The 27000-nt window shown below is 39.2% G+C and overlaps 1 protein-coding gene across 2 annotated transcripts in view; it reads right to left on the reverse strand.

Moving 5' to 3' along the window:
* The window catches only part of LOC138164868 (leucine-rich repeat-containing protein 7), a 602064-nt gene that overhangs the window by 427794 nt on the left and 147270 nt on the right, over positions 1 to 27000 (reverse strand). For both annotated transcript variants that reach the window (XM_069092797.1, XM_069092796.1), the window contains exon 2: positions 8308 to 8408. In XM_069092797.1, the coding sequence (XP_068948898.1) occupies positions 8308 to 8408 (101 nt within the window). The remainder of the gene's footprint in view (positions 1 to 8307; positions 8409 to 27000) is intronic.

The raw sequence follows: 27000 nt of genomic DNA on the forward strand, positions 1-27000 counted from the left end.
ATATTTCCTGGCACAATGACACGAACATCAATCATAGACAGGGTGGGTATCCAAAACAAAATTGGTTTGGAAACTCACAGAGAGGAAACCTGGAAATATGGAAAATCCCTTTGCCATGGGCCCCAATAACAATGGTTTTTGCTATTTTTGCTTTTAATGGGACATACTTGAGTAAGACTGACCACAGCTTTGTATCTGCTTGTTTAGGAAGGAGGTATGCATTCACATGGGGAAATTATAGCGATATAAATATCACCAAAACTGATAAGCATTACAATGTCATATGTGTTAATTATAAGGTTTCTGAATGTCACGATAATACTGCTTTGGGCCAATTGCTATTTGTTATAAGAAGACCTAGTATGGTAATGATACCTGTAGAGAGTGAGCATTGGTTTCACTCTCATGCTGATCATTCTGTTGCTCAAGTTAATCAACTATTGGGTTTCAGTCGAAAAAAGAGGTGTATATCCTGTATTGTTGTTAGGATAATTGATTTAATTACTACTATAATGAGCAGTGTTGCTATGTCTGTATCCATTAGCACTGGACAAAATCAGATAGCGCCATCTCAGTTTTTACATGAATTGTCTGTCAATGTTTCACTAGGATCTTTGTTACAATTAGAAATCAACAAGGGTTTTTATAAAGCAATAACTCAGCTTAGAGATGATTTAATTGCTATAGCTGAGGAAATTGTATTAATGCAAGGTAGACCAAGGTTAATATGTGATTTTATATATATATATATATATATATATATATATATATCTGTATGGTAAACAAAAATATAATGAATCAGAATATAACATAACTCAAATTAGAAATCATCTTAATGGGCTATGGGGTGACTGTAACACATCCCTTGACATAAATGATTTAGAGAATTTGGCTTACCTCATGGACCAAGAGAGTCAGCAGTCACTACAACCAAATTCTGAGGCAAAAAACATTGTTGATTGGATAAAGAGAGCTCAGGGAATATTACCTGGACAAATACCCCAAATAATAACCTTCCTAGGAATAAGAGTGTTATTACTGGTTTTATGTACTTGTTTACACATCTTTATTTCCTGTTTTTCTCATATCATTCAACAAGTGGCATATAATGTCCAATTGAATGATTCTGCCTGTAGCCTTTTAAAGTAGTAAACTCAGGAGATCTAGAGAACTTTCAGGAGTTCCCCAGCTCCACTAATGAAATGTTCTCCTCCCCTATATTATTACCTGAAAGGTTACAGGGCAGATAAGCAGGAGGATGTATAAACTTGTTTGGATGTAGAGAACTTTTGGGGTCTCTTAGCCCTGCTAAAGGAATATTCCCCTGCGCTATACAGTTACCTGCAAAGTTACAGGGCAGATAAGCAAAAGGGTGTGTAAACTTTTTTTTGTTTATGCCTCCAGATATGGTCCTATGGTATTAACCTAATAAATAACTAACCTTAAGCAAGAGTAAATAGTAAACAAGATTAAGGGAGGGTCCTTGTACATTGACTGAATCCTTTTGGGGTGTCTACATTCTTTTGGGTCATATAGACCTTCTGTTGGGGGGCAGGGCATATAAAATCTGTGAGCCTCTTGCATCTTTGGCTCTGTATGAAATGGTCCTGTAATAAGCAGACTATTGATTACACACCCATCTCGTTATTCTCACCACTGGCTAGCCCACAACCTGAGCTGGCTGCAGTACCTGGTCACCTAACAAACACTGGCCAAAGGCAGAATTCTTCCTGACTACTAACTTGCACCCTACTCACCATGTTATGCAGTGAACATTGGGATTCACTATCATTCAGAATGAAGATGTCACATATTTGTATTTGATGGTAATTGGTTCATCTGTACAGATAGCCTAGAACTACATGACCATGGAGGCTTTAATTTGGGAGAGTCTGAAGGTTTTAGTGTCTAGGATCCTAGCCAGTAGTCACAAGGATCTGGGTTCAACTGCCAATTTAGACACTTACTCGTCATGTAACTGTTAACCTTTCTTCATTTCAGTCTTCTTATTTGTAAAATGAGACAGCTGGACTTAATGACCTTTAAGGTCCCATGTAGAGTGAAATTTATGAGTCTGTGGATTTAAAAGAAATGATACTTTGGGGAACGTAACATGAAGAAAATCAAGTCGGGGAAAATGTCGTGTTCATGTCATCCCATTTTACCAAATGAAAGTTGGGCTTGGCGATGATGACTATAACAAAACCAAGATGTATCAATAATGGCAAGTCGATTATGTACACGCTGAGTACCAGGCACTGTGCTAAGTACAGTGGATACAAAGAATGGCAAAAAACAAACCCTGTCCTCAAAGACTTCCCAACCCAACAGAGGGGACCACATGTAAATAGCTAGGTACAAGTTAGAAACAAGGTAAAATTAAGAGAATATCATAAGGAAGACACTGAGGTGAAGGAGGACATGACCACGAGAAAGGATATTATTTGGGCTTGTGTCAAAGAAGGTATATTGTCTAAGATTAGGGAGGTGTTATAGAAATGTAAATTTTTAAGATCTTCCCTGCCTCTAGGTTAAGTGCACCTGGAGCCTGTGGTGGGAGGCTTGTTTTTCAGGAACACCCTTGGTGCTTTGCCATTGCTCAATGGGTCAAGAGGGTTGTTACATTCTCTGAGCCTGGAGAAGGCTATATAAACCTAGATGTGAGACTTTGTTTTGGGGCTCATTTTGAGAAGTGTTGTGTGATTTGACCAGATGACACTTTGGGCGGCTGTTGAGAGCCCCCTGGCTTTGAAAAATCCAGATGTTGATGCTTCCCTCTCTGGTAACTGTGATTTGGTATGGATGTAATGGTTGGACAGTTGTCTGCTTGAAATATTTCCGTCTGTATACTCTGAAGTTCGGGGTGCTGACCTTTTCCCCCTGAACTAGGTAAATAATGATATGTTTGATTGATTAAAGCAAGATTGTTAACCCATTTTGAGTTGCTTTCCTTTAGAAAAGCAGATCTAAAAACTTGTGTTGGCAGCCACCCTGGGGGTGCTGGGGTGCTTGCCGCAACAGGAGGTCCCATTGTATTGTACCTTAATTAGAACACATCTGGGTTAGCATATTTGGTTCTCAGCACTACCTTTTAGGAAGACCACTGATAAACAAAAAAATTGAGAGAAGGGGACCACGGATGATGAATGGTCTTAAGACTGTGTTATATGGAGATTAGTTGATGAATCTAGGAATATTTAGCCTGGAGAAAAAAAGACTTAAGAGGGAACATGTTAGCTTTTTTCAAATATTTGTAGAAAGAATTCAGTTTTTTTCTCTTGGCCCCAGAGTGCAGAACTAGGAATAATCCATGGAAGTCGCAAAGATGTAGATGGAAGCTTATGGCAAGGAAACACTTCCTACCAGTTCAGTCTCTAAGTGGGATGGGTTGCCTTGGAGTTGGGATGGACTCTCCTACTCTGGAGATTTCCAAGCAAAGGCTGGATTGACCATTTATCAGATGTCATTCTCATTCAGGGTCAGGCGAGGCTAGGCAGCCTTCAGGGTCCCTTCCAACTCACAGTTCATGATGCTGTGAGGTTCGTTTTTGACACAATTTTTATCAATTGTATGCATCATAGTTGCTGAAAGAGCAAAAAGATGGATCAGAGACTCATTTTATTTGTCATCAACATTCAAATACGCTTTTAGGAAGAAAGTTAATGAAAGAAAGCGTTGTTTTTGATGCTTATGGAAAATCCATCTTTAGTTCTCATGCATTCCTCAGCAACAGGGTTTTTGGCAAGATGATTGATCAGTATTCTCATTTTTTGCACTCAAAATTAGTAAAACAGCATTTGCGAATTCAAAGGAAGATGTAATGCCTCACAAAACAATTTCCATACTTAATAAAAATAAATTTAAGAGAGAAATAATGTTCTCCATAGAAGTTCAGATCAACAAGACAGTTTAACATTCAGCACTGCGCCCTGAGTACATCAAAGAAGCAAAGGTGGGGTTTGAAGATCAAAGGAATAAATCAAACCCCTAGGAAGATGCCCTGGAGAGATCCTCCTGGAGGAAATGGCTGATTTGAATTAAGCTAAGCCTAGAGACAGGCCTAGTTTTAAGATACAAACTAAAATTTATGTTAATACTTTTGAAACTGATTAAAGAAAAATATACACGTTAATTTGGGACTTCAGAGTTACCAACTATACATTACCCCATTTGGGTCTCACAAAAACTCCATGAAGCATCTCCATTTTAAAGATGAGGAAACTGAGGTTCAGAAAGTTATGTGATACCCCCAGGGTCCCAGAACTACTAAGGATCAGGTGGAAGAATCAACCCAGGCCTTCTGAAATTCAGGTCTAGCCTCCTATCTACCATACTACAATGCTTCCAGAGAAAGAAATGTGCCCCTCTCTTGTTTGATATTTGTTTTTTTCCACTTAAAATAGCCACATTCAGGAAGATTCTTAGCTTTAGTTACTAACATATCTAAAGCTGAACGAGTAATTACATTCTTTTTATTTTCATGGAGGAATCATAAGTAAACTATGCGATGGAATGAGACTAGTCAAGTTTCCCTTGATGTAAGGAATTCTCACTGAGGTGACTCCCTGTGCAGACACCAATGCAGACTGGCACCTTGTAATCTGCAAGTTATAGTCTTGGAGAATTGCCACCTCCCCAGTAAGAGAGGCTGTGAGACCCTGGGCAAGTCCCTTGGTGGCCCAGGCAACTGTAATGCCAGCAGTGCCTCATCCAAAGCGACTGATTTACAAAGGAAAACAGACCCAAACTGAGTTTTTCTCTGAGGTCCCTGCCTGCTGAACATAACAAACGAAGTGAACGTAAATATCTCCAATTTTATCTTATATCACAAGACTGAGCTAAATTAAATAATTTTGAATACAGTAGCTGCATGATAAACTCTCATCTTTTCATTTTTAATTAAGGTTTAAATTGCCACTTTGGCAGCTGGAGTTGTAGACAGGCGGGCTGCTCTGTGCACCCAGTAGAGGCATATATACAGAAGCAGGGAGTAATCGCCAAAGCTGACATCATTAATTCAGGGCCTTCAGGCTTAATGGGGCTTCCTCCACACGTTTGGTCATCTGATCCTCCTTGCAATTCTGTGAAATGTTTACTACAAACATTACTAATCCCCTTCTACAGATGAAGTAAAATGAGATAACAAGGCAATGTATGGCCTTCAACTGTGTACTATATTGGAAAAAATGATAAGTGCTAAAAATTACTTTTGCCCCAAGAATATTCTACCTCACAATAGAGCAGCAGATACTCCTCAAAGCCACAGTTCATGGAGACATATGTTTTGGGCTATATATTGGGGAGCACTTGAGGATAAGAAGGCCTGGGATATGCTGTGTTCCGAGGGAGACACGGTGGTCCAGTGGAAGAACTTTGCGTCTGGAGACAGAAGTCTTGAGTTCAAATCCCACCTCTGACTTTACTATTTGTGTGACCTTGGGCAAATAAATTAACCTCTTCCTTAAGAAGTACCTTGCTAGGGGTGGCTAGGTGGCACAGTGAATAGAGCACCAGCCCTGGAGTCAGGGGGACCTGAGTTCAAATCCGTCCTCAGACACTTAACACAAAACTAGCCATGTGACTTTGGGCAAGTCACTTAACCCCAATTGCTCAACTTCCCCTTCCAAAAAGTAAAAAAATAAAAGAAGTACCTTTCTACTAGCTGTGAGACCCTGGGCTAGTCACTTAGCCCCGTTGCCTTGAAAAAAAAAAGTACCTTGCAAATTGAAGGTGCTTAATATATGCTTTAAAAATTTAACTGTTAGATTGAATGAATCGAGTAGTGTGGGGATAATGTGACTAACCTGGTATGAGAGGCCTGAGGACATAATTGTGTCACTCTCAGTATCTAGCCCCAACACATAGAACATGTGACAAATATTGACATCAAAGAAATTCATGGGCTGCCTTACTCAGCAAACCTCTGAGCTTTAAACTGTACACATTTCAAAACAGAATTGCATTCACTGTGCACTGAGAAGTGGTTTTCTTCTATTAAGTAAAGTCAGCAGTTTATAACACACAAGTAAGTCTGCCCTCTGTGTGAAACCCTGATGTGTAATTGGCCCCTGTGTCCCAGGCAAAGGGTTAAGCAGTAATGATTTCTCCAGGAGAAATTTCCCCTCAGAGTCCCTGACCACACCCAGAGCTTACACATCCAGCCTGGATCTTTGAGAGTTTGCTCCTGAGGACACCCAGGACCCTGATAAGAATTTTCAGAGTTATTTTGAACATTGGGCCAATGAGTTGTATTGTTCACAATGCTGCTGGTTGTGAATGTAACACTACAGAAAGAGATGTACCACATAGTGAGATACGGTGCCTTCTGTTGTCCTTGGTACCCAGGGTACACTTTGGGGCATGAGCAGACAGCTTTAATGAACTTTGGTTTTACCCAAGACATGATGAATGTAAACACTGGGAAATGCCTATAAGATATGGATGGACAAGCAGACGATATATTGAAGTGAACATATGGTACCAGCCATATCCTAGTAAAAATGAAAATCCTTCTTATAGGCAGAACTCCAGATTGCTTAATGCCACAGTGGCCCACACCTTGATTAAAAAAGTCAACCATTATATGCATCCACTTGCTTTGAATAATGCTTAGTCTTATTTATATCAAAAAGCAAAGTTAGCCTGGCATTTCTAAACAGAAGCAGAGTGGTAAAGAGATTGCCAAGATACTCAGACATCTAGATAGGTGTCACATGGCCACAGGGAGCCTCAGGTTACCATCTACAAAATGGACACAGATGCCAGTAGAATGCCAGTAGAACCTGTCTAATAAGGGATTTGTAAAGTACAAATGAGGTAAGACATTTGAAGTTTAGGGTACTATACAAATGTAAAGTATCATTATTATTTTAATTATCAATTAGTAGGCACTTGATAAATGTTTGTTAATTGATTGGCTAGCTAAGACAGAGTTAATAATTATTTAATTATTCAAATTTCATTTTTTTTATTATAATTCTCTTTAGAATTACTCTGTCTTTCATGGGATTAGAAGTCACATTAAGGAAGCAACTGTGTCTTCCTGACATATTTTTTAGTCAGTATACATTCACTTAGTTCCTACTATGTGCCAGGCACTGAAGATACCAAGATAATGAAACATTCCCTGCAGCAAGGAACTTATCCTTTACTGGTGGAGATGCGAAATTGATAGAATATAATTTGGGGAGGGTATCTCTTACTTTGAGTTCTTGAGTCCAACTCAGCTGGCAAATATGAACTTGGTGTCCAGACACTGCTCTGTCCATGGAGTTCTCAATTCCAGGGGAAAAAGAAAATCCCATAACTGAAGGAAGAAGAGAAAACGGCAAACTTGCTTTTCTCTTATTCTTTCAGGAAATATGTAGGCTGGTGAAGGGGAAAGTTCCAAATGCTACTGTGAGCACAAGAGATGGCAGCCCAGCAGGGGAGGCAGCATGGTGTGGAAGAAAGAGCTGGATTTGGAAGACTCGGGTTCAAATCTTGACTCTGTTCTTTAATACCTGTATGAGCTTCTCCAGAACTTAGCCCAGTGCAAGGAACATAGTAGGTGCTTAATAAAGGCTTGTTGGTTTACATATTCTGCTTCATTTATAAAATGAGAGGACTGGGTGATATTATCTAAAGAATCCCTTCTTGTCCTAAATACAACGATCTTTAAAGGGCTAATAGGTGTATTATCTACTATACAGGTGGGGGTGGATAATATCTATCCCCAGATCTCTATCTATTTAGTGCTAGGAACAGTGCTACAGAGATACAGAAATATAGAGATGGCTATAGTTAGCTATGGGTATAGATGCAAAACTCTGGAAACATCATGGGTGTAGGAGAGTACCAGTGAGGAGCCCACCCCTACAAGGGCACTTCTGAAATTGTTTGTCAGCTTGGAGATCAGTTTGGGCATTGACCTGCCCAAGGAGATGAAGTCAAGATATGTAAGAGGAAGGACTGAAGCCCAGATGTCCCCAGCATTTTGAGCAGATTTCCCCCCATTATATTCCCTTCCTCTGCCTCACAATATCAATGCAACAACATGTGGTACCTATATTCACATCTGGTACCAATGCTAGGTCAGGACGAAAGCTCAGAGAGGGATCTAGGATTTTAACTAAAAACTTCAACTGAAATGAAATTGTCAAGGTTCATTGTCAGTTGCTTCCAGGTTTATGATACTAGTGTGCCTACCACCCTATAACCATCATCCAAATCACATTCCTTGAAATATATTCTAATGAGCCACTTAGTGGCTTCAGGTTTGGTGGACCAGTGACATTCATGAAGCTCAGCTCAGCTCAGCATACTTACACTCCTCTTCAGGTCTCTTCCTGAGCGGAGCGCGCACTTCCTGAATGCCAGGACTTCTCAGAAATTGGGGGGGATTCCTGTGCCTCCGGAGGCTCTCCATCCTAAAGGCAAAAAAAAGAAAATCCATTTTTATGACTGCCATCTCATGGAGTGATTAAAATTGTGGAGAAAAGAATTAGCATTGTCTTAATCATTCAGACATTGAAAATATGAAGCAACTTAGAATACATCAAAATTTGTCACCCAATAGGAAATAAAAGAAATCCCTCAGCCAAATAGTCATGAACACTATTTTTGAAGTCTTTTGCTAAGAGTAAGGAAGGGATGGAGAGCTACTCGTGTATATGCAGCTTGCTTTTCAGGGTTTCAGACGATAAGGTCCTCACCTGAGGACCTAGAAGGTCATGTGTGGCCTCGAGGCCACAGGCTGGTTCCCCACCCCTTGGATTAGGACTCAAAGCAAATAGGATTGTATCTTCTCTTTGATCCTTCAATAGCTTTGCAGTTTCATTTAGCAAATGAGGTAGATGATGACCCATCTACACAACTTACTGTGCAACTGTCTGTATGTCTTCCTACAAAGCAGCTACAGAAGGTCCACCCAGCACTCCAGAAGCCCCCAGCAGTTTTAATAGTAAGAGTTATAAATATGAAAGCCCATACTAGAGTGTGAGCTCCATGAGGCCAGGGACTTTTTTTTTAACCTTTCTTTGTATTCTCAGTGTTTAGCAGAGTATCTAGGCCACAGTAAGCGTTTAATGAATTGTTGGCTTGACTCGGGGTCAAAAAAATTAACTTGCCAAGTAGGGAATGGGAGAAGCATGGCCAGACCCTACTAAAGATGAGGATGTTTTAGTGGGGTGTAAGACCACCAGGAGACAGCAGCATAGTCAAAGAATATGCTTCAAGCAAAAGTGGCATTAGGAAAGGCAGAGTGCCCAGGACTAGGGAAGTGCCACTGTCTCCTCCAAGTCCATTTGGACTACTCTGCTCAGTTCTGGGCAAAATATTGTTTGACATGGAGAAGTGAGAGAGTATCCAGAGGAGAAAACTAGAGTTTTCTAGGGGATGAAGCAATGAGACCTGATCATAAGATAGGCTGAAGTGACTTGGCCTGGGGAGGGTGGTTAATGTCTAGAGGAGAGACTTATGGGGAATAATGGTCCATGCCTTCATGTTCTTAAAATTTCATTTGGAATATGTACTTATGTGCACCAACATTATCTGCTCTGTTACACTACAAACTCCCTGATTATAGGAAATGTTCCATTCATTGTGTGTATCCCAAGTGCCCAGTACAGTTCCTGGTATGTATTAAGGTATTCAAGAAATGTTTGTCGATTTGTTGGAACAGGGATTAAGCTTGTTTCTATCTGGCCTCGGAGGGCAGAACCAGGAGTGATGTGTGGAAGTTGTAGAGGGAGAGATTTAAGGTCAGTGTCAGGAAAACATGGCAATGATTAGAGTTGTCCAAAAGCGGAATGAGCTTCCTGGAGAGGCAGCAGGTTCCCTCTCTCAGGAGGTCTCCAAACAAAGGCTATATATCCAAATCATAGCAGTATCGAAAAGGGGGCGATTGATCATGGGCTACTTGGACTAGATGACCCCTAAGATTTCCTTCAAATCTGTAATTCAATTATACAAGATTACTTCCTTCTAGTCAAAATGGCTAGGGGAGAACTGACCTCATCTTGCTCCTGAATTCTCATTTTCTAGTGAAAATACAATGCCACCAGGCAGGAATCAATTATGGTGCAATGAATGGATTTTAGTTCAATGCCATTTAGTCATATGCATTATGTGTTTAGGGTTTTATACCTTAAATATAACTTAGACTTTATATTCCCAAAGTGCATTTAACTGATGTGAGTATAAAAGATAGTCAAAACCAGTCCTTTCTTCTCTCCCTCCCTCCCTTCTTCCCTCCCTCCCTTCCTTCCTTTCTTCCTTCCTTCCTTCCTTCCTTCCTTCCTTCCTTCCTTCCTTTCAAGAGACATAAAGAAAGGGAATGTGACTGTCATTTCATTGTTCCTGGACACTCTTCCTTTCTTTCAACTAAAATCTTATCTTCTACAGGTAACTTTTCCCAACCTCTCTTAGTTCTAGTCCTTCCCTCTTTTATTCACTTTCTATTTATACTGTACACAGAATATTTGTACATATTTATTTGCTCCTGGTCTTTCCCATTAGACTGTAAACACCTTGAGGACAGAGACCATCTCTGGTCTCCTTTTGTATCCCCAGGGCCTAGCACCCCGAAGGGCACATTGTAAGTACTTAGTAAGTGTTTATTGGTTGACTGACCACAGTTCTTAGCATATTAACTGAGGAGAAGGGAGGAAATGTTGGTACTGAATGGTAGAGAGAGGGAAAAATCATGACTACTTAGCATCCAATGGTTGACTTTAAGCTAGGTGGTACCTTATAGGCCATTTAGTTCAACTCCTTCATTTTATGGAGGAAGGAAATTAAGGTATAGCCAAGAGCTTGGGAAACTTTCTTCTACTCATACAGTCAGTATTGATGCAGCCAGGTGGAACAATGGATAGTGAGCTGGACCTATAGTCAGGAAGACCTGACTTCAAACCTGAACTTAAATACTAACTGTATGACCCTGGTCAGGTCACCTGACCTCTCTCAACTTCAGTTTCCCCATTTGTAAAAAGGTGATAATAATAGCACCTATTTGTAAAATGCTTTGGAAACCTTAAATCCATATATAAATGCTAGCTACCATGATTAACTATTATAGGAAGTATCTCAGGCAGGATTTGAATTCAGGTCTTCTGTGCTTCATGGCCAGTGACATATTTATTAAACCCCTGACAAAGTATCAAGGAAAAGGCACAATTCTTTCTCTAATATGTTGATTTGCAGTGAGCCTATGGGGCTTGCTCTTACCAACCCAAGGGAAGAAGTACAGGAATGACAAATGGCCTGAATACCATGGAAAATTGTCTGTCTATTTGCTCTGCTACATGGGCTGGTGTAGATAATAACTAAGTCAGATTCTCCAATTATGCACAGTATGCCCTGGGAGCAAGCAGGCAGGTTTGAAGGGTGACTAACTCTTTGGGGCTATCAAATTATCATTGTGGAAGTCATTGTTTCAGGTTGTACTAATTAGTAGATTACATTAAGCCCTTGTATCCCCCAAAGTAATTAATTCACCTCGAACAGGACTATGTGACCAAAAATGTCACATCATGTTTTGTTTTCCTTCCTAGTGGGTGATTCTCTAACTCCCTTCTCTCTGCAAACTAGTTATTTCTCTGTTTTGCCTTGTCTTCTTCTTTGTCTCTCTTTATCTATTTTTCATTTGGTCTTCTTGTCTTTTTTCTTTCCATTTTTTTGTTTTTTTAAGCTCTTTCTCACTCTCTCTTTCTCCTCTCTCTACCCCTCTCTTTCTCCTCTCTCCACCCCACTCTTTCTCCTCTCTCTCTCCTCTCTCTGTCGGTCTCTCTCTGTCTCTGTTTCTGTCTCTGTCTTTCTCTCTGTCTCTCTCTGTCTTTCTGTTTCTCTGTGTCTCTGTCTCTCTCTGTCTCGGTCTCTCTCTGTCTCTGTCTCTCTGTTTCCCTGTCTTTGTCTCTCTCTGTCTCTGTTTCTGTCTCCTTGTTTCTCTGTCTCTGTCTCTCTGTTTCCCTGTCTTTGTCTCTCCGTCTTTGTCTCTCTCTCTGTCTCTGTTTCTCTGTCTCTCTCTGTCTCTGTCTCTCTGTCTCTGTTTCTTTGTCTCTCTCTCCTCTCTCCCTCACCCCATTTCCCTCCCTCTTTCCGTCCTCCTCCCTTCCTGATTGCTCCAGTGTACTTTCTGCTGAGATCCTTCAGGTTACCCACCTCTCCCTTCCCTAAAGATACTACTGCTTCCCCTTGACCTCCAAGGTTAACTTCTATTTGCTTCATATGAGTTTTGTTTCTATCCTTACATGTGCAAGTTGTCTCTCCTATTAGAGAGTACAGTTCCTGCCAAACAGTAGTACTTAACAGATACTTGTAGGTTCAAAGGTTGTCCTCTGGTTATCACCCCCAAGTGCGTCATGGCAACTTTCACTTTGCACATCTGCCTCCTCTGGGACGGCCTCACCAAGTGGAGTGTGTTCAGTGAGGTCATGTCCACCCAGGGCCATATCACCACCCCAGCCCTCACTCCACACCTCAAGCTCGACCCAGAGGGTAAGCAGAGAGCTGGGCTTAGACCCATCCTTTTCTGACTCTGCATCCTTAGCTCTTTCCACACAAAAAGTCACTTGGTGCTCTTGGGTTAGTGTACAGCACCCCCTCTGGAATCAAGAAGTAACTATGCAGAGCCACCTGCTGGAGGGACGCCAGCTCACCAGCAGCTGTGGCAGTCCAGAACTATCAACACATAGATGCTCAGGACAAAGTGAGAGGTCAGTGCAGTGTGGACTTTGGAACCCAGTAGTTGGGAGTGTGTGGATTTTGCCCCAGGGGCAAGAAGCCACTGAGGCACTCTGGCCATGCAAGAGCTGCCACATGGCAGCTTTAGCTCCTGGCCTGCAGAGTGTAGGGGGATCAAGCCTCCAGTCTGAGGGGTAATCGCTCTTGCTTTAATCTGCTTGGATCTGGAATGCGGTCTAGGGTGGAGGTCCTGGGGTGTGCGACCAGCTTGCCAGAGTGTGTAGAGGCTTCAGAGAAGGCACTCAACTAATACCTCTGGCACCTGAGAAAACCCCAGCATTTGGTACAAAGGTCCCCTTTCTGGTGGCAGAGTCCTACTGTGGCAAAAAGCCCAAGTCAAGTAATTGAGTGGCAACATGAGTAGGCAAAGGAAGCAAAGAAAACAGAAGAATCCAACATTAGACTCCTATTTTGGGGACAAAAAGGAGCAAAGCATGGAACAGGATGAAGACAGTGAAGTCAGAACTCCTGCAACAAGACCTTCAAAGGAAAATACGAGCTGGTTACAGGCCATAGAGGACCTAAAGAAGCAGATAAGAGAAGTGGAGGAAAAACTGGGAAGAGAAATGAGAACAATGTAAGAAAACTAGAAAATGAGAGTCAACAGCCTGACTGAGGAAAATAACACCTTAAAAAATAGACTAACTCAAATGGCAAAAGAAGCTCAAAAAGGCAACGAGGAGAAGAATGCCTTAAGAAACTGAATTTGCCAGATAGAAAAAGAATCTCAAAAGCTCACTGAGGAGAATCATTCCTTCAGAATTATATTGGAGCAAATGGAAGCTAATGACTTTATGAGAAATCAATATGCTGTTGAACAGATTCAAACAAATGAAAGAATGGAAGGCAATGTGAAATATCTCATTGGAAAAACCACTGACCTGGAAAATAAATCCAGGAGAGATAATGTAAAAATTATTGGGCTACCTGAAAGCCATTATCAAAGAAAGAACCTAGAAATCATCCTCCAAAAAATTCTCAAGGAAAACTGCCCTGATGTTTTAGAACCAGAGGGCAAAATAGAGGTTGAAAGAATCTACTGATCACCTCCTAAAAAAAGATACCAAAAAGAAAACTCCTAGGAATAATATTATAGCCAGGTTCCGAAATTCCCAGATCAAGGAGAGAATGTTACAAGCATCCAGGAAGAAACAATTTGAATATTGTGGAAACACAACCAGGATAACTCAAGATCTGGCAGCTTCTACACTGAGGGATCGAAGGACTTGAAATATGACATTCTGGAGGTGAAAGGAGCTGGGATTATAACAAAGAATCATCTACCCAGCAAAACTGAGTATCATGTTTCAGGGGAAAATATGGTCATTCAGTGGAACAGAGGACTTTCAAGCATTCTTGATGAAAAAAACAGAGTTGAATAGAAAATTTGACATTCAGATACGAGAAGCAAGAGAACCATGAGAAAGTAAACAGGGAAAGGAAATCATAAGGAACTTATCAAAGTTGAACTATTAATATTCCTACATGGAAAAATGATAATTGTAACTGATGAAACTTTTCTCAGTATGAAAACAGTTGAAGGGAAAAGAAATATATATTTATGCCTATATCAGAAAGTATGTAGGCATATGAATACATATGTGAATGTGTGTATATATATTTACAGGTATACATAGATAGAGGGCACAGGACCAATTTAATAGGGAGGGATGATACTTAAAAGGTGAAATTAAGAGGTGAGAGAGGAATATAATGAGAGGAGATGGGGAGAGACAGAATGGGGTAAACTATCTCATATAGAAGAGGGAAGGGATAAAGGTTACAATGGAGAGGAACAGCAGGAAGGCAAAAGGGAAAGGTCAGCCTTATTCTCATTGAATTTGACTCAGGGAGGGAATGACATACACACTAAATAGGGTATCTCACCCTACAGGAGAGTAGGGGGGAAGGGGATGAGAGGGGGAATGATGGAAAGGAGGGCAGACTTGGGGGTAGGAAAGTTGGAAGCACCCACTTTTGAAAAGGGACAGGATCAAAGTAGAGAATAGAAAAAGTGGGAGGTGGGATAGGAGGGAGGGAAATATAGTCAGTCTTTTACAACATATCTACTATGTTAATGTTTTGCATTAGCTACATATGTACAACCTATACTGAACTGCTTATCTTCCTAGTAAGGGTGGGAGACAAGGGAGGAAGGGAATGAATCTGGAATTGAAAGTTTTAAAATCAAATGTTTAAATATATATACTACTATTAATACTATTTTACATGTAATTGGGATATAAAATAACAAAATGAGCACTGTGTCATAGAGATCCACCATGCCCTAATGGAAAAGTAGAAGGTGGTATGGGAGAAGATATGGGAGAGAGCAGTTAGGAGGAAAGGATATCCTGTGGGACTGCTATTTTGGGGCAGTGGGTAAGGAAAAAACGGGGAGAAAATTTGTCTCCCTGAAAGTTCTTATTACATCCAGTTCTTCCCTTAAGGGCCAAAGAGTCCAAGTCAATCTCTCTTCCATGTAATGATTTTTCAGATATTGAAGACAAGGATCATGTTCCCTGTACATCTTTCTTCTTCAGGTTAAACATCACAAGCTCCTTCAATAACTATAGATAGTTAGAATTTATGCAGAGCTCTTAAGTTTGCAAAGCACTTAACAAATATTATCGCATTTAATCCTCACAATGACCCTGGGAGGGAGGTCCAATTATTAGCCTCATTTAACAGAAGAGGAAAATGAGGCAGATAGAGGTTAAGTGAGTTGCTCAAGGTCACATAGCTAATAGGTGTCTGAGGCTGAGTTCAAACTCAGGTTTTTCTGACTCCAGGTCCCTTTATCTATCCAAGGAGTTACCTAGCTGCCTCTCAACCACATATTAATCATAGAACATGACTTGGTCCTTCACCATTATGGATAGAAAATAATAATAACACGTATACCCAAATATATTTATATAGCACTTAGTATGTGTCAGGTGCTGTATTCTTTTGTACATTATCCACCTGATTAATGTTTTTTTCTAAAGCTTGGTGCCAAGAACTGAACACAAAAGTCCAGATGTTGTTGTCTGACAAAGGCTAAGGAGAGTGGGACTATCTTCTCCCTTCCTTAGAATGCTAGGCTACTCTTAATGCATTACAAATTTGCATTTCATTGTTGGCTACCATGTCTCACTACAATCTCAATCTGCTTGTACAAATGGGCTTATAAAATCTCATCTCTTTAATACTAATATCCTCCCTGTGTGTTATATGGCTATAAATCATGGAAAATTATTATCAAAATTGCATATGACCAAAGGCTAATAGGAATCTGCATGGCAGGTGTGTAGAGAGACTATGATATAATGTCATTAATGTTTTATATGTGGAAAATGACACAAAAGCCATTAGCAAAGATGTCTGTGATTGGAAGAGGAGGTGATTCCTTTATGTAGTGAATGAGAGTAGTTCACAAACACACAGACTGAATGGAAAACTATGTTCTGGGAACTATTAAAGGACCTATTTAAAGGATTCCAGTGCATTGAACAGATGTATTACAGTGTTTGCAGAAGGACATGGAAAAGAACCACACAGAGTAATAAGGTCCCATCAGATGAGGTGGGTCAGGCAACATCATGAAGCCATGCAAATATCAAAGTATATTTAGTTAAGACAGATAATCAGTTTCATTAGGATTCTTATAAGAAGCTCACTATTATACTTTTTGCTAGTAGAATAATGTGCTCAACTTATGACCATGCTTTTTTATGCAATCCTCAAGTGCTTTCTGAGTCATCAAGGAAAGAGTAAATTATATTAACTGTAGTTGTAGTTTTGTGAATTTTCTTACATTCCATTTCTCTGAAAATTGGCCAATCATGCATGATATTTGTTAGTCCTGGTAGTCAGAGCATTTCTTTGGCAATATAACGGAGAGTTTCTGTATTTATTGGATGTGGAATGTACAGTTACTTTACATTAGCATTTTATTTCTAATAAGTCCATCACATAACAGTACTAGTACATTGTTATTCTTCTCAGTTTTCTGTTAATTCTCCCAAATCTTGCATACAAGTTTAACAGAAACTTCCCGTGTTTGTGTCAAGTTGGTAACCATGGTTTACGACAGTAGCAGTGTGGAAGACAACATAAGTAGAACTCTGGACTGAGATTCAGAAAACAAGGCTTTAAATCATGGTTTTGTTACATAGATTTTCATCTATTACTGAATCTGCTGCAACTCAAATCTTTTGAGAGTCAGTATACTCCAGAGTCTTATAGGACTTCGGCAATAGAATGCATAGAAAATGTAACTCCGTTATATAAAAGGAAATCACAGAAGGAAAGAGAAGGAGAAGAAGGAGAAGAGGAGGAGGAGGAGGAGGAGGGGGTAGGGGTAAGGGAGATAGACTATTGGGAAATTCCTAAGGAAAAAACTCTGCAAGCCTATTAAAATGATGCATGTAATGATAATGAATCCTTAACAACAATCCTTCAAACATGGGAATTACATATAATTACTTCTGATCAAAGAAAGAAATGGTTATCTTTCTAAGATCTGGGTGAACCTCTCACGTCATTAAATTAGATGGACTTTGCTACCCTTACTGTTAAAGAGAAAACATGAAGAAAAGATTGTTAGTCACTTAATTTACTACTTTATAGGCAGTCTCCTGCACATCCACCAGACACGTGAGTAGTGACTATGTCTCTGACCATTCCTGCCTTTAGAAGAGAAGACAGGTAAGGCATAGAAAAGATCTGACTAATGGCTACATTTTTGATCTCCTTGTCATCAGGTAGAGAAGGGAATGGAAATATCAGATTGACCCTGCTCTCATCCCAACTAGGAGGGAAGACATCAAGGCCAAGATACAAATAAAGACCCCAATGCCTTGATACTCCATCCATTCTTTCCAATCTTGTCAGGTCACATGTCCAGTCTTTCAGCCAAGTATCATTCAGAAATATTCATGTCTGCTTTCTTGAGCTCTGGTAGCAATACTGTATCTCCTATACTTCAGTCCGTCAGTCAGCTAACATTTATGAAATACCTACAATGTGCCAGGCACTATGTTAGGTGCTTACTTAGGCCAGTCAGTTAGTAGAAACTTCCCTTTTACTAAGGAAGGAATCATAGCTGGTCACACCAAGTTCATAGCAGAGTGCTACCTTAATTGGCACTCATGCTACAGTATTTACTGCTTAGATTTCAATTCTATTTTTGGATGCTCTCTGAGGTAGTATAGCTTATATGCTAATATTTTACAAATGACCTTATGCCTAGGGTCACAAAACTAACCATTGCCTGAAACAGTATTTGGACTGAAACTCTTCTAACTCCAAGTCCAAAGCCCTATTCACACCATCAGAGACAAAAGAAAATGCTCCAGAGGGTCATCCAAAGCTTTTAAACACCAACAGAATATAGATTTTGACTGCCAGGAATCAACAGAGGCAGTCAGATCACTCCAGTCAGCATCAGTACAAAGGGAGATGACTCATGAACAAATGAACTGTCCAGCTGATAAGGCAAAAACATAGAGAACTTGGCAGTGACAAGTGCCTACAGTGAAGGCTTATAAAGGGGGCTGAGGGACAAGCATCACACTCAAATGCTCTTCAATTCTACCAGCATTTATCAAGTACTTTTGTTGTTCAGTTGTGTCCAAGTCTATATGACTCCATGGACATTGTCTATGGGGTTTTCTTGGCATAGATACTGGAATGGTTTGCCATTTCCTTCTCCAGTGTGTCTCCATTTTACAGATGAAGAACTGAGCAAACAGAGGATTGAATGATTGGACAGGGTCACACAGCTAGTAAGTGTCTGAAGTCAGATTTGAACTCAGATCGTCCTAACTCCAGGCCCAGTCTTGTATCCAATTCATCACAGTTCATAAGATTTACAACTCACATTCCTATGTATTAAAAACACAAGAGCATAATTAAAAAAAGGTACATGCCCTGAGAGAGATTATATTTTATTAGAGTTTAAAATAGCTAAATATAAGTGAAGTAAATGAAGTCAAGCTATCATTAAATAATTAAAAAAATGAGCCTACATTTTGTTGGAGTTTTGTGGAGGACTCTACCCACCATATTAGAGCTATAACAAGGGGGAAGACAATAGAACATTACCTCAGGGTGCCAAATGACTGTGACAGATTTAGATTCATTATTCCAACTCTCAGATTCTGTGATTTCATCACTGCCAGGCCCTTTATCCCTCCTTATTTTTTCAACCCATTAACTTTTCCTGGCTTCTATCAGCTAATCAACCCAACTTGCATTGGTAAGGTCAGACATTTCAGTATGTCCTTTCTCATAGCCTAGAAACCAATGTTGACTGATTTTCCAATGTTGGGCTTACATTTACAATATGCAATTCTAGGTAAAGTATTCTCTTTTGGGCCTCGAAGCACTACTGGAAAACACTTACAGTATCTGGCCATTTTGACTGGCCTCATCTGGATCCTCAACACTGCTTGACAATCTTTTTGTTCATCTCTAATTAACTCCTGTCATATTCATCACAGTAGTTATTTCAAATCTATCCCACCATCTTCAGTGTCCCCAAATCTCCAGATCCCTTCACTACCTGAAGATAACTGGGAAAATGAAGGACACCTGACATAAGCTCTCCTCTTGTTTATGCCTACACTCTCCCTCTGTCTCTTCACCCAACTGACCCTCCTTTCCTGCTATCTTAGAGGAAGACATCTCTAGAGACAGGGTGGTCTCTTGGAAAGCACCCTGGAGTGGAAATCAGGAGAGACCTGGATTTGAATCCTGCCCTCTATTCAGAGTTTTCTGACACTGGACAAGTTACTTCATCTCTCTTGGACCTTAGTATCCTCGTTTACAGAATGACTTATGGTCATTATAATACTTTTCAGGGTTGTTTTGGGGATCAAATGAAATAGCATAGGGTTGTGCAATAACTGCTCTGTCATTCTTCTGTATTTATCTTCTGTTACACTCCCTTGCTTCTATCATCTGTATTATTCACTTTTAATCTAAGATCATCAGTAAATTCTCTGCTCAGACACATTCCTTCACACATTTCTTTTTTTTTCTTCCTAATTGGAATGGTTTCCCTTTGTGTCTTTGGAATTTTATCCTTGAGAGTTTTCCATACCTCCTTGGCTTGCTTACTTATAGAATTATAAAATAGGAAGGATGTTATCTATTCTTTCTTTCAACTCTGTAATCTTTACCAGAAAATGGAGGGTAAATGTCAGGCTATTCATTGCTTTTCTTTAATCTAGTATGAATTTTAAATGATAGTAATAACTGCTTCCTGCAAATTCTCCACCATTTTCACATCACCATAGAGGTCCTCCTTGTTGGTGAAAATAATAGCAGAATAGGATTCCGGTTTTCTCCTTATTTGTTTCTCTGTCTTATGTTAAAAATTAGATTATCATTAAGGCAAATCAAGTAGTTATTAACTCTTTTGATTTTTTTTGGGGGGGGGAGATAGAGACAGAAGGAGAGAGAAGAAAGGAGAGGAGAGGGGGGAAGAGGCAAGAGAAGAAAGACCTCTTTCTGACTTGTGAATAATTGTAGTTGCCCACAACTACTATACAATAATGTCAGGCTTTTATATATTATAAATTTTATAATCTTTTATCTTTTTATATTTTATATAAATTTATATAATTAAATTAATTTTTTGGTTATATTTTAGGTTATGAATCATCTCCCTCACTCACTCCCCACCCACACTACAGAAGGCCACCATTTGACACAGATATATAAATATATGTAAAACCATGCCATGCATTTACCAGTTCTTTCTGTGGGGTTAGACAGCATCTTTCTTCAAAGGTCCTTTGCAGTTGATTTGAGTGTTTATAATACTCAGAATAACTTGGTCATTCACAGTTGTTCTTTGAACATTGTTGCCATTACTGTATACAATGTTTCTTTGTTCTGCTCATTTCACTACTATTTCATGAGTTGATCTGTTTCTTCTTGTGCTCATTCTTGTCCTCCTCCTTTTCCTCCCTTTTTTTCTTTCTTCCTCACCACCTGTGGTCCCTCTCTTTTCCTGGGGTGCCACATCCTTATGTGTGAGTGTTCTTTCCATAGGAATATGTATTGGTTGCTTATATTATTGAGAGGTATTTTGGTATTTGGAGGCTTGGTTTAAAACATACTTTTAAGTTTATTTCTTTTTTTTTTTCAAAAAGTTGGGATGATTTACTTTTTGTCCTCTGCAGTTTTTATTTATGATTTATTGAAATATAGCTCTGAAAGAACAGGCTTAAAAAGCCAATTGTGTAGTCAGTCCAGTGGAGATTCTTGACTACCCTTTAAATTCAAAATCTCTCTGGCTTTCATTAAATGGCCAATAACAATCCCCAGTCCGGGGTCTCTGTGGCTCACTGTTTAGGATTTGATAGCTTATAATTAGTGTAAATAGCCATTGCTTTCTGTTCTGGCCAGAAGTTTTAAGAGTCTTTCTCTCCTAAACTGATATTTTGTGATGATAAATTAGGCCATTTTTTTGGTCTTAATCCTAACTTAGCTTTTTGCCATTGAATGGGCATTGCTTCAGATAAACTAAGACCTGGGAAAGACCCCAATTTAAAAAGGGTAAGGTCACTCACTTCATCCTGGGTCATCACCAGTACTCTTAATTTTTATCTTGCCACTGGACTTCAATGACTCTGAAGGAGAGAGTGAGGTTGATAACTTTGTGTGGTTCTGTTTCACTTAAACCCAACTCATGAGCAAGTCAAAACATCTCCCTTGTGATATTATTGGCCTTCTTTGAGAATTAAGAACAAAAAACCCCAACAGATCTATTTCTTAAGTTAATCATCTATTTCCTCCTGTCTCTTGGGCCTATAGCATATAATCATTCCTATTAAAATTTTACCTTTACCCCTATTTATATTCATTTATTACATTTTACCTATCCCTACTTTTTGAAACCATCAATCAATAAGGACTTATAAAGAACCTACTATGTTCCAGGCACTGTTCTAGGGACCAGACATGCAAAACAACCTTGTCAAGAAGCTAGGAATCTAGTCAGGGGACATGTACATGTACAACATGTACAGGTCAAGATACAAAAAAAATTGACACAAAATAGCCTTTTTGGGGGAGGAGGACTCTGGATCTTAGTGAAGAATGCAAATGACTGAATACAGGTGGTGACTCAAGAGTTGAGCCAGGAAGGTGTAAAGGATATCCGAGAAATAACAGGACAGCAAAGCCAATTATAATTTAGGAGTGTTTATTAACCAGCTAGTGACTGCCTCTCAGAGGGAAAGACAGTAGTGAGCTTTCTGTTAGGCATAATTTTATAGAAAATGTGGTTGCTAGCAACAGAGTATGTTTCTAAGGGGGTGCAGTGCCATTAGTATTGTTCCTATTGAAGCAAAGCTTTCTCAGTATTATTCTTATTGATGCAAAACATTCTCAGTATTATTCCTATTGAAGCAAAACAGACATGAATCTGTGGCATGTTTCTAGCAACACAGGTGAAACATTTCTTTACTATTGGGGCCTATTAGGTGGTTTCCAAGGGACCTAGTAGGGGTCCCCTCTAGCAGGTTTAAGGGGGCTCTAGTGTAAAATTTCTGGTGGGCACTTCAAAGGCAACCAGGGATTCTGAGAGGTGGAGGTGAGGTACTGCTGCAAAGGCCTGGAGGCAGATAACACATCCTCTAGTATCAAGAATGGTTAGAGGAACAGTTTGGTTGGACCGGCATACCTGTGAAGTGGAGTGATGTGAAATAAGACTGGAAAGGTGGGTTGGGACCATCTAATGAAGGACTTTAAATGGTAGCCAGAGAAGTTTGTATTTGATCCTAAAGGTAATAAAGAGACATGGGAATTTGTTGGGTTGGGGAATGATATGATCAAATCTGTGCTTTAGGAAAATTACTTTGGAAGCTGTATAGAGGATGGATTGGAGTTAGGGGAGACTGGAGGCAAGGAGATCTATTAGAAGGCTATTATAATAGTCCATGGAAAAGGTGATGAGGACATTAACTGGGGCAGGATGTGGGGAAGGTGGGCAACTTCATCTTCCAGTTTGAGCTAATCAGCTCTCCCAGCTTTGTGTGTTCTGTAAATCTGCCAAGTATCTACATATGCTTTTATTGAAGTTATCGATATAAAGCCTTAAGAGCCAAGGGTCAACAATATTTTCCAAGGTTATACATATGTACATAATGTCATAATAATTAGCTGAAAATGATTATGTATATGAGAAATCTGTATACAGGAATCTGAATGCACAAAACACAGGCTCCATCTTGGTTACTTCTCCTTTACCTCTATGCTCTTTCCCCCCATGAATTGATTAGTTTTCTTGGTATAATGCAGACATGCCCTCATTTGCATTCAATTACCTAAAAATGAGGTGGGGAGGATAACTATATGCTAAATATAGACAATACCTCCATTTAATTCAAGATTGTTCTTTTTTTAAGTAGGAATCACAAAGGCTGGCAGTTTACATGAACTAAAATTAGTGGGTAATTACAAACTTCATTCCTGATATGTTCCCTATACTCAGCTTTACTTTCCCTAAGGATATTCTCTCAGTTAAAAGGAGTTATAAAATAAAGTAAAAAAAAACTTAAGTTATTAGTTCTAGGAAAGAAAACTTTTAATTATACTATAACAATTAAATATGCTTAATTAAACAATCTTGAAAAAGTGGAACTTCTGGAGAGATAGTGACTTCATACAGATTGGTACTCTGTCTTCAGTCATATGAGGGAAGGGATTTTATTAGCTTATTTATTATGTTTTATTAATTACTTTGTTACATCGTAAGTGATTATTAGCTATTCATTATGCCACAACAAAATCAATTTATTATTTTATAACAAAATTTGGAATGATGAATACTAAAATTATGGGAGGGAAAAAAATCATGAGACAAAATAGTGAACACTAGTTTGGTGATAGAATTTTAGATGTTTGGGAGCAGGTTCTGTTTCCTTCCTTGTTTTCATGCCCCTTGCACCTACCAGAGTTTATCTGGCACACAATAAATACAGTAAATATTTGGTAGCTAATTGATAGACTACCTTACCTTAGATTTAATAATTAAAATATAAAGCATATTTTGATTGAATTATAGGATTCGTTCACAACAGAATTCAACTAGTAAATTGAATAACTAATTCTTTCAAAGTATTGGCTACTGCCTTTTAGCTTTTTGGCATAAAAAGACCTAAAATTTGTACAATGGAGCCCATGGTGAATGTCATCTCCATTCATATTGACTACTTTACATTCCTCAGAAACTAATGGACATCTTCCGTATATTAAGCTGTTAATTACAGATGGACACAATCCTTCCCTTCCCTTTTAGGAATCAATGATCTAAAGACTCTCCACTCAGTTCCATTTCTTCTTCTTCCTTAAATATGCCATGTTGCTCCCAGTATTGCCCAAGCCAGGAAAGTTTTTAGACCCATCCAAATCCTGCCCAACATTAAGTCTTAACTCCTCAAGGAAACCTTCAACAGCAACATGGTCATTCACTGTTGTGCCCCTTTCTAAACAACTCCAATCTTTTCTTATTAAGACAGCTATTTGGTATGGTGGATAGAGGGCAGTGTCTGGGAGTCAGATAATCTGAGTTCAAATCCTGCCTTAGATAATATAGCAGCAACCACCCTTGAATACCCAGAATGGCTGCTAGCATAGGTTCTTAGATCTGCTTTACTAGTAAAGATAAAGTTTAAGGGGTCAACAATCTTTTAAAATTAAATTCACTAGTTCAGGGGAATAGTTAGCCATCTGAACTTCAGGGAAAATACAAACAGAGAAAATACAAGCAGAGAAAAAGAGACTAACAGACAAGGCTTCTAACTGTGTGAGAAATTAGCACAGATCCACAAACAGATCCAACTATATGACCAAGGCAACACATACATAGGTACTAGAGGGAGAAGCACCAGTATCTGGGTTTTTCAAAGCCAGGTAGCTCCTTAATGGCTACCCAAAGTCTCATCTAGTCAAATCACAAAAACACTCTTCCAATGAGTGAGCCCCAAAGCAAAATGCTAACCGCAGTGCATATATACTTCTTTAGAGTCAGAGGGCATCACAACCCTCATGACTCAGTGCTTAATTAGAAATTAACAAAAGGCATGAAAGCCTTCCTACAAGCAAGTCTCCTCTAAACAAGCTTCCCTTAATCAGTTCCACATGAGGCCTATTAATGGGCAGGGAAGATCTTATACCCCATTAACATTACAGATACTTACTAGTTGTGTGACCCTGAGTAAGTTGCTTAACCTCTATTTGCCTTAGTTTCTTCATCTATAAAATAGGGATAATAATAGCGCTTAACTCCCAGGGTTACTGTGAGGACTAATCATGAGATGATAGACTGCTTTGAAAACCTCAAAGAGCCATAGAAATACTAGCTATAATCTTTGTCAACATTTTGCCACAGTAAATAATGCTATTCCTTTTTTTCATATGCTTTATTAACTTCTGATTTGCATCATTAATTTCTGCCAGATTTTGAGTTCCAAATTTTCTCTCTGTTTTTCCCCTGCCCACCACCCCAAAATAGCAGTCCCATAGGATATCCCCTCCTCCCATCTGCTCTCTCCCATATTTTCTCCCATAGCCCTTTTGACTTTTCCAATGGATCTCTATGCCCCAGTGCCCATATATCTTATTTCCCAATTACATGTAAAATAATATTAATAATAGTATATATATATATATATATATATATTTGAGTATTTGATTTTAAAATTTTGAATTCCAGATTCATTCCCTTCCTCCCTTGTCACCCACCCTTACTGGGAAGATAAGTAGTTCAGTATAGGTTGTACATATGTGGCGAATGCAAAACAATAACATAGTAGATATATTGTAAAAGACTGACTATATTTCCCTCCTATCCCACCTCCCACTTTTTCTATTCTCTACTTTGATTCTGTCCCTTTTCAAAAGGGGGTGTTTCCAACTTCCCTCCCCCCCCAGCCCGCCCTCCCTTCTATCATTCCCCCCCCTCATCCCATTCCCCCCTACTCTCCTGGAGGGTGAGAAACCATATTTAGTGTGTATTTTATTCCCTCCTCAAGCCAAATTCAATGCAAATAAGGTTGACCCATTCCCTTTTGCCTTCCCATTCTTCCCCTGCATTGTAACCATTATCCCTTGCCTCTTCTATATGAAATAGTTTACCCATTCTGTCTCTCCCCATCTCCTCTTATTATATTCCTCTCTCACCTCTTAATTTCACCTTTTAAGTCTCAACCCTTCCTGTTAAATTGGTACTGTGCCCTCTATCTATGTATACCTGTAAACATATATACACACATTCACATATGTATTCATATGCCCATATGCCCTCATATGTAGACATATATATATATATATATTTCTTAAAGTTCTGAGAAAAGTTTCATAAGTTACACTTATTGTTTTCCATGTAGGAATATTAACAGTTCAACTTTGATAAGTTCCTTATGATTTCTTTTCCCTGTTTACCTTCTCATGCTTCTCTTGCTTCTTGTATCTGAATGTCAAATTTTCTATTCAATTCTGTTTTTTTCATCAAGAATGCTTGGAAGTCCTTTATTCCACCGAAAGACCATATTTTCCCCTGAAACATGATACTTAGTTTTGCTGGGTAGGTGACTCTTGGTATTAATCCCATGTCCTTTGACCTCTGGAATATCATATTCCAAGTCCTTCTATCCCTCAGTGAAGAAGCTGCCAGATCCTGGGTTATCCTGATTGCGTTTCCACAATATTCAAATTATTTCTTCCTGGCTGCTTGCAATATTCTCTCTTTAATCTGGGAATTCGAGAACCTGGCTATAATATTCCTAGGAGTTTTCTTTTTGTGATCTTTTTCAGGAGGTGATCGGTGGATTCTTTCAACCTCTATTTTGCCCTCTGGTTCTAAAAAATGAGGGCAGTTTTCCTTGAGAACTTTCTGGAGGATGATTTCTATGTTCTTACTTTGATCATGGCTTTCAGGTAGTCCAATAACTTTTAAATTATCTCTCCTGGATCTATTTTCCAGGTCAGTGGTTTTTCCAATGAGATATTTCACATTGCCTTCTATTTTTTCATTTGTTTGCATCTGTTTAATAGCATATTGATTTCTCATAAAGTCATTAGCTTCCATTGGCTCCAATCTAATTCTTAAGCAATGATTCTCCTCATCGAGCTTTTGATATTCTTTTTCCATCTGGCAAATTCGGCTTTTTAAGGCATTCTTCTCCTCATTGCCTTTTTGAGCCTCTTTTGCCATTTGAGTTAGTCTATTTTTTAAGGTATGATTTTCCTCAGTCAGGCTGTTGACTCTCATTTCAT

Source organism: Petaurus breviceps, unplaced genomic scaffold (genome assembly GCF_028583685.1).
Source record: "Petaurus breviceps papuanus isolate PSGF00001 unplaced genomic scaffold, PetGlider_PUasm1.0 207, whole genome shotgun sequence".
NCBI lineage: Eukaryota > Metazoa > Chordata > Mammalia > Diprotodontia > Petauridae > Petaurus > Petaurus breviceps.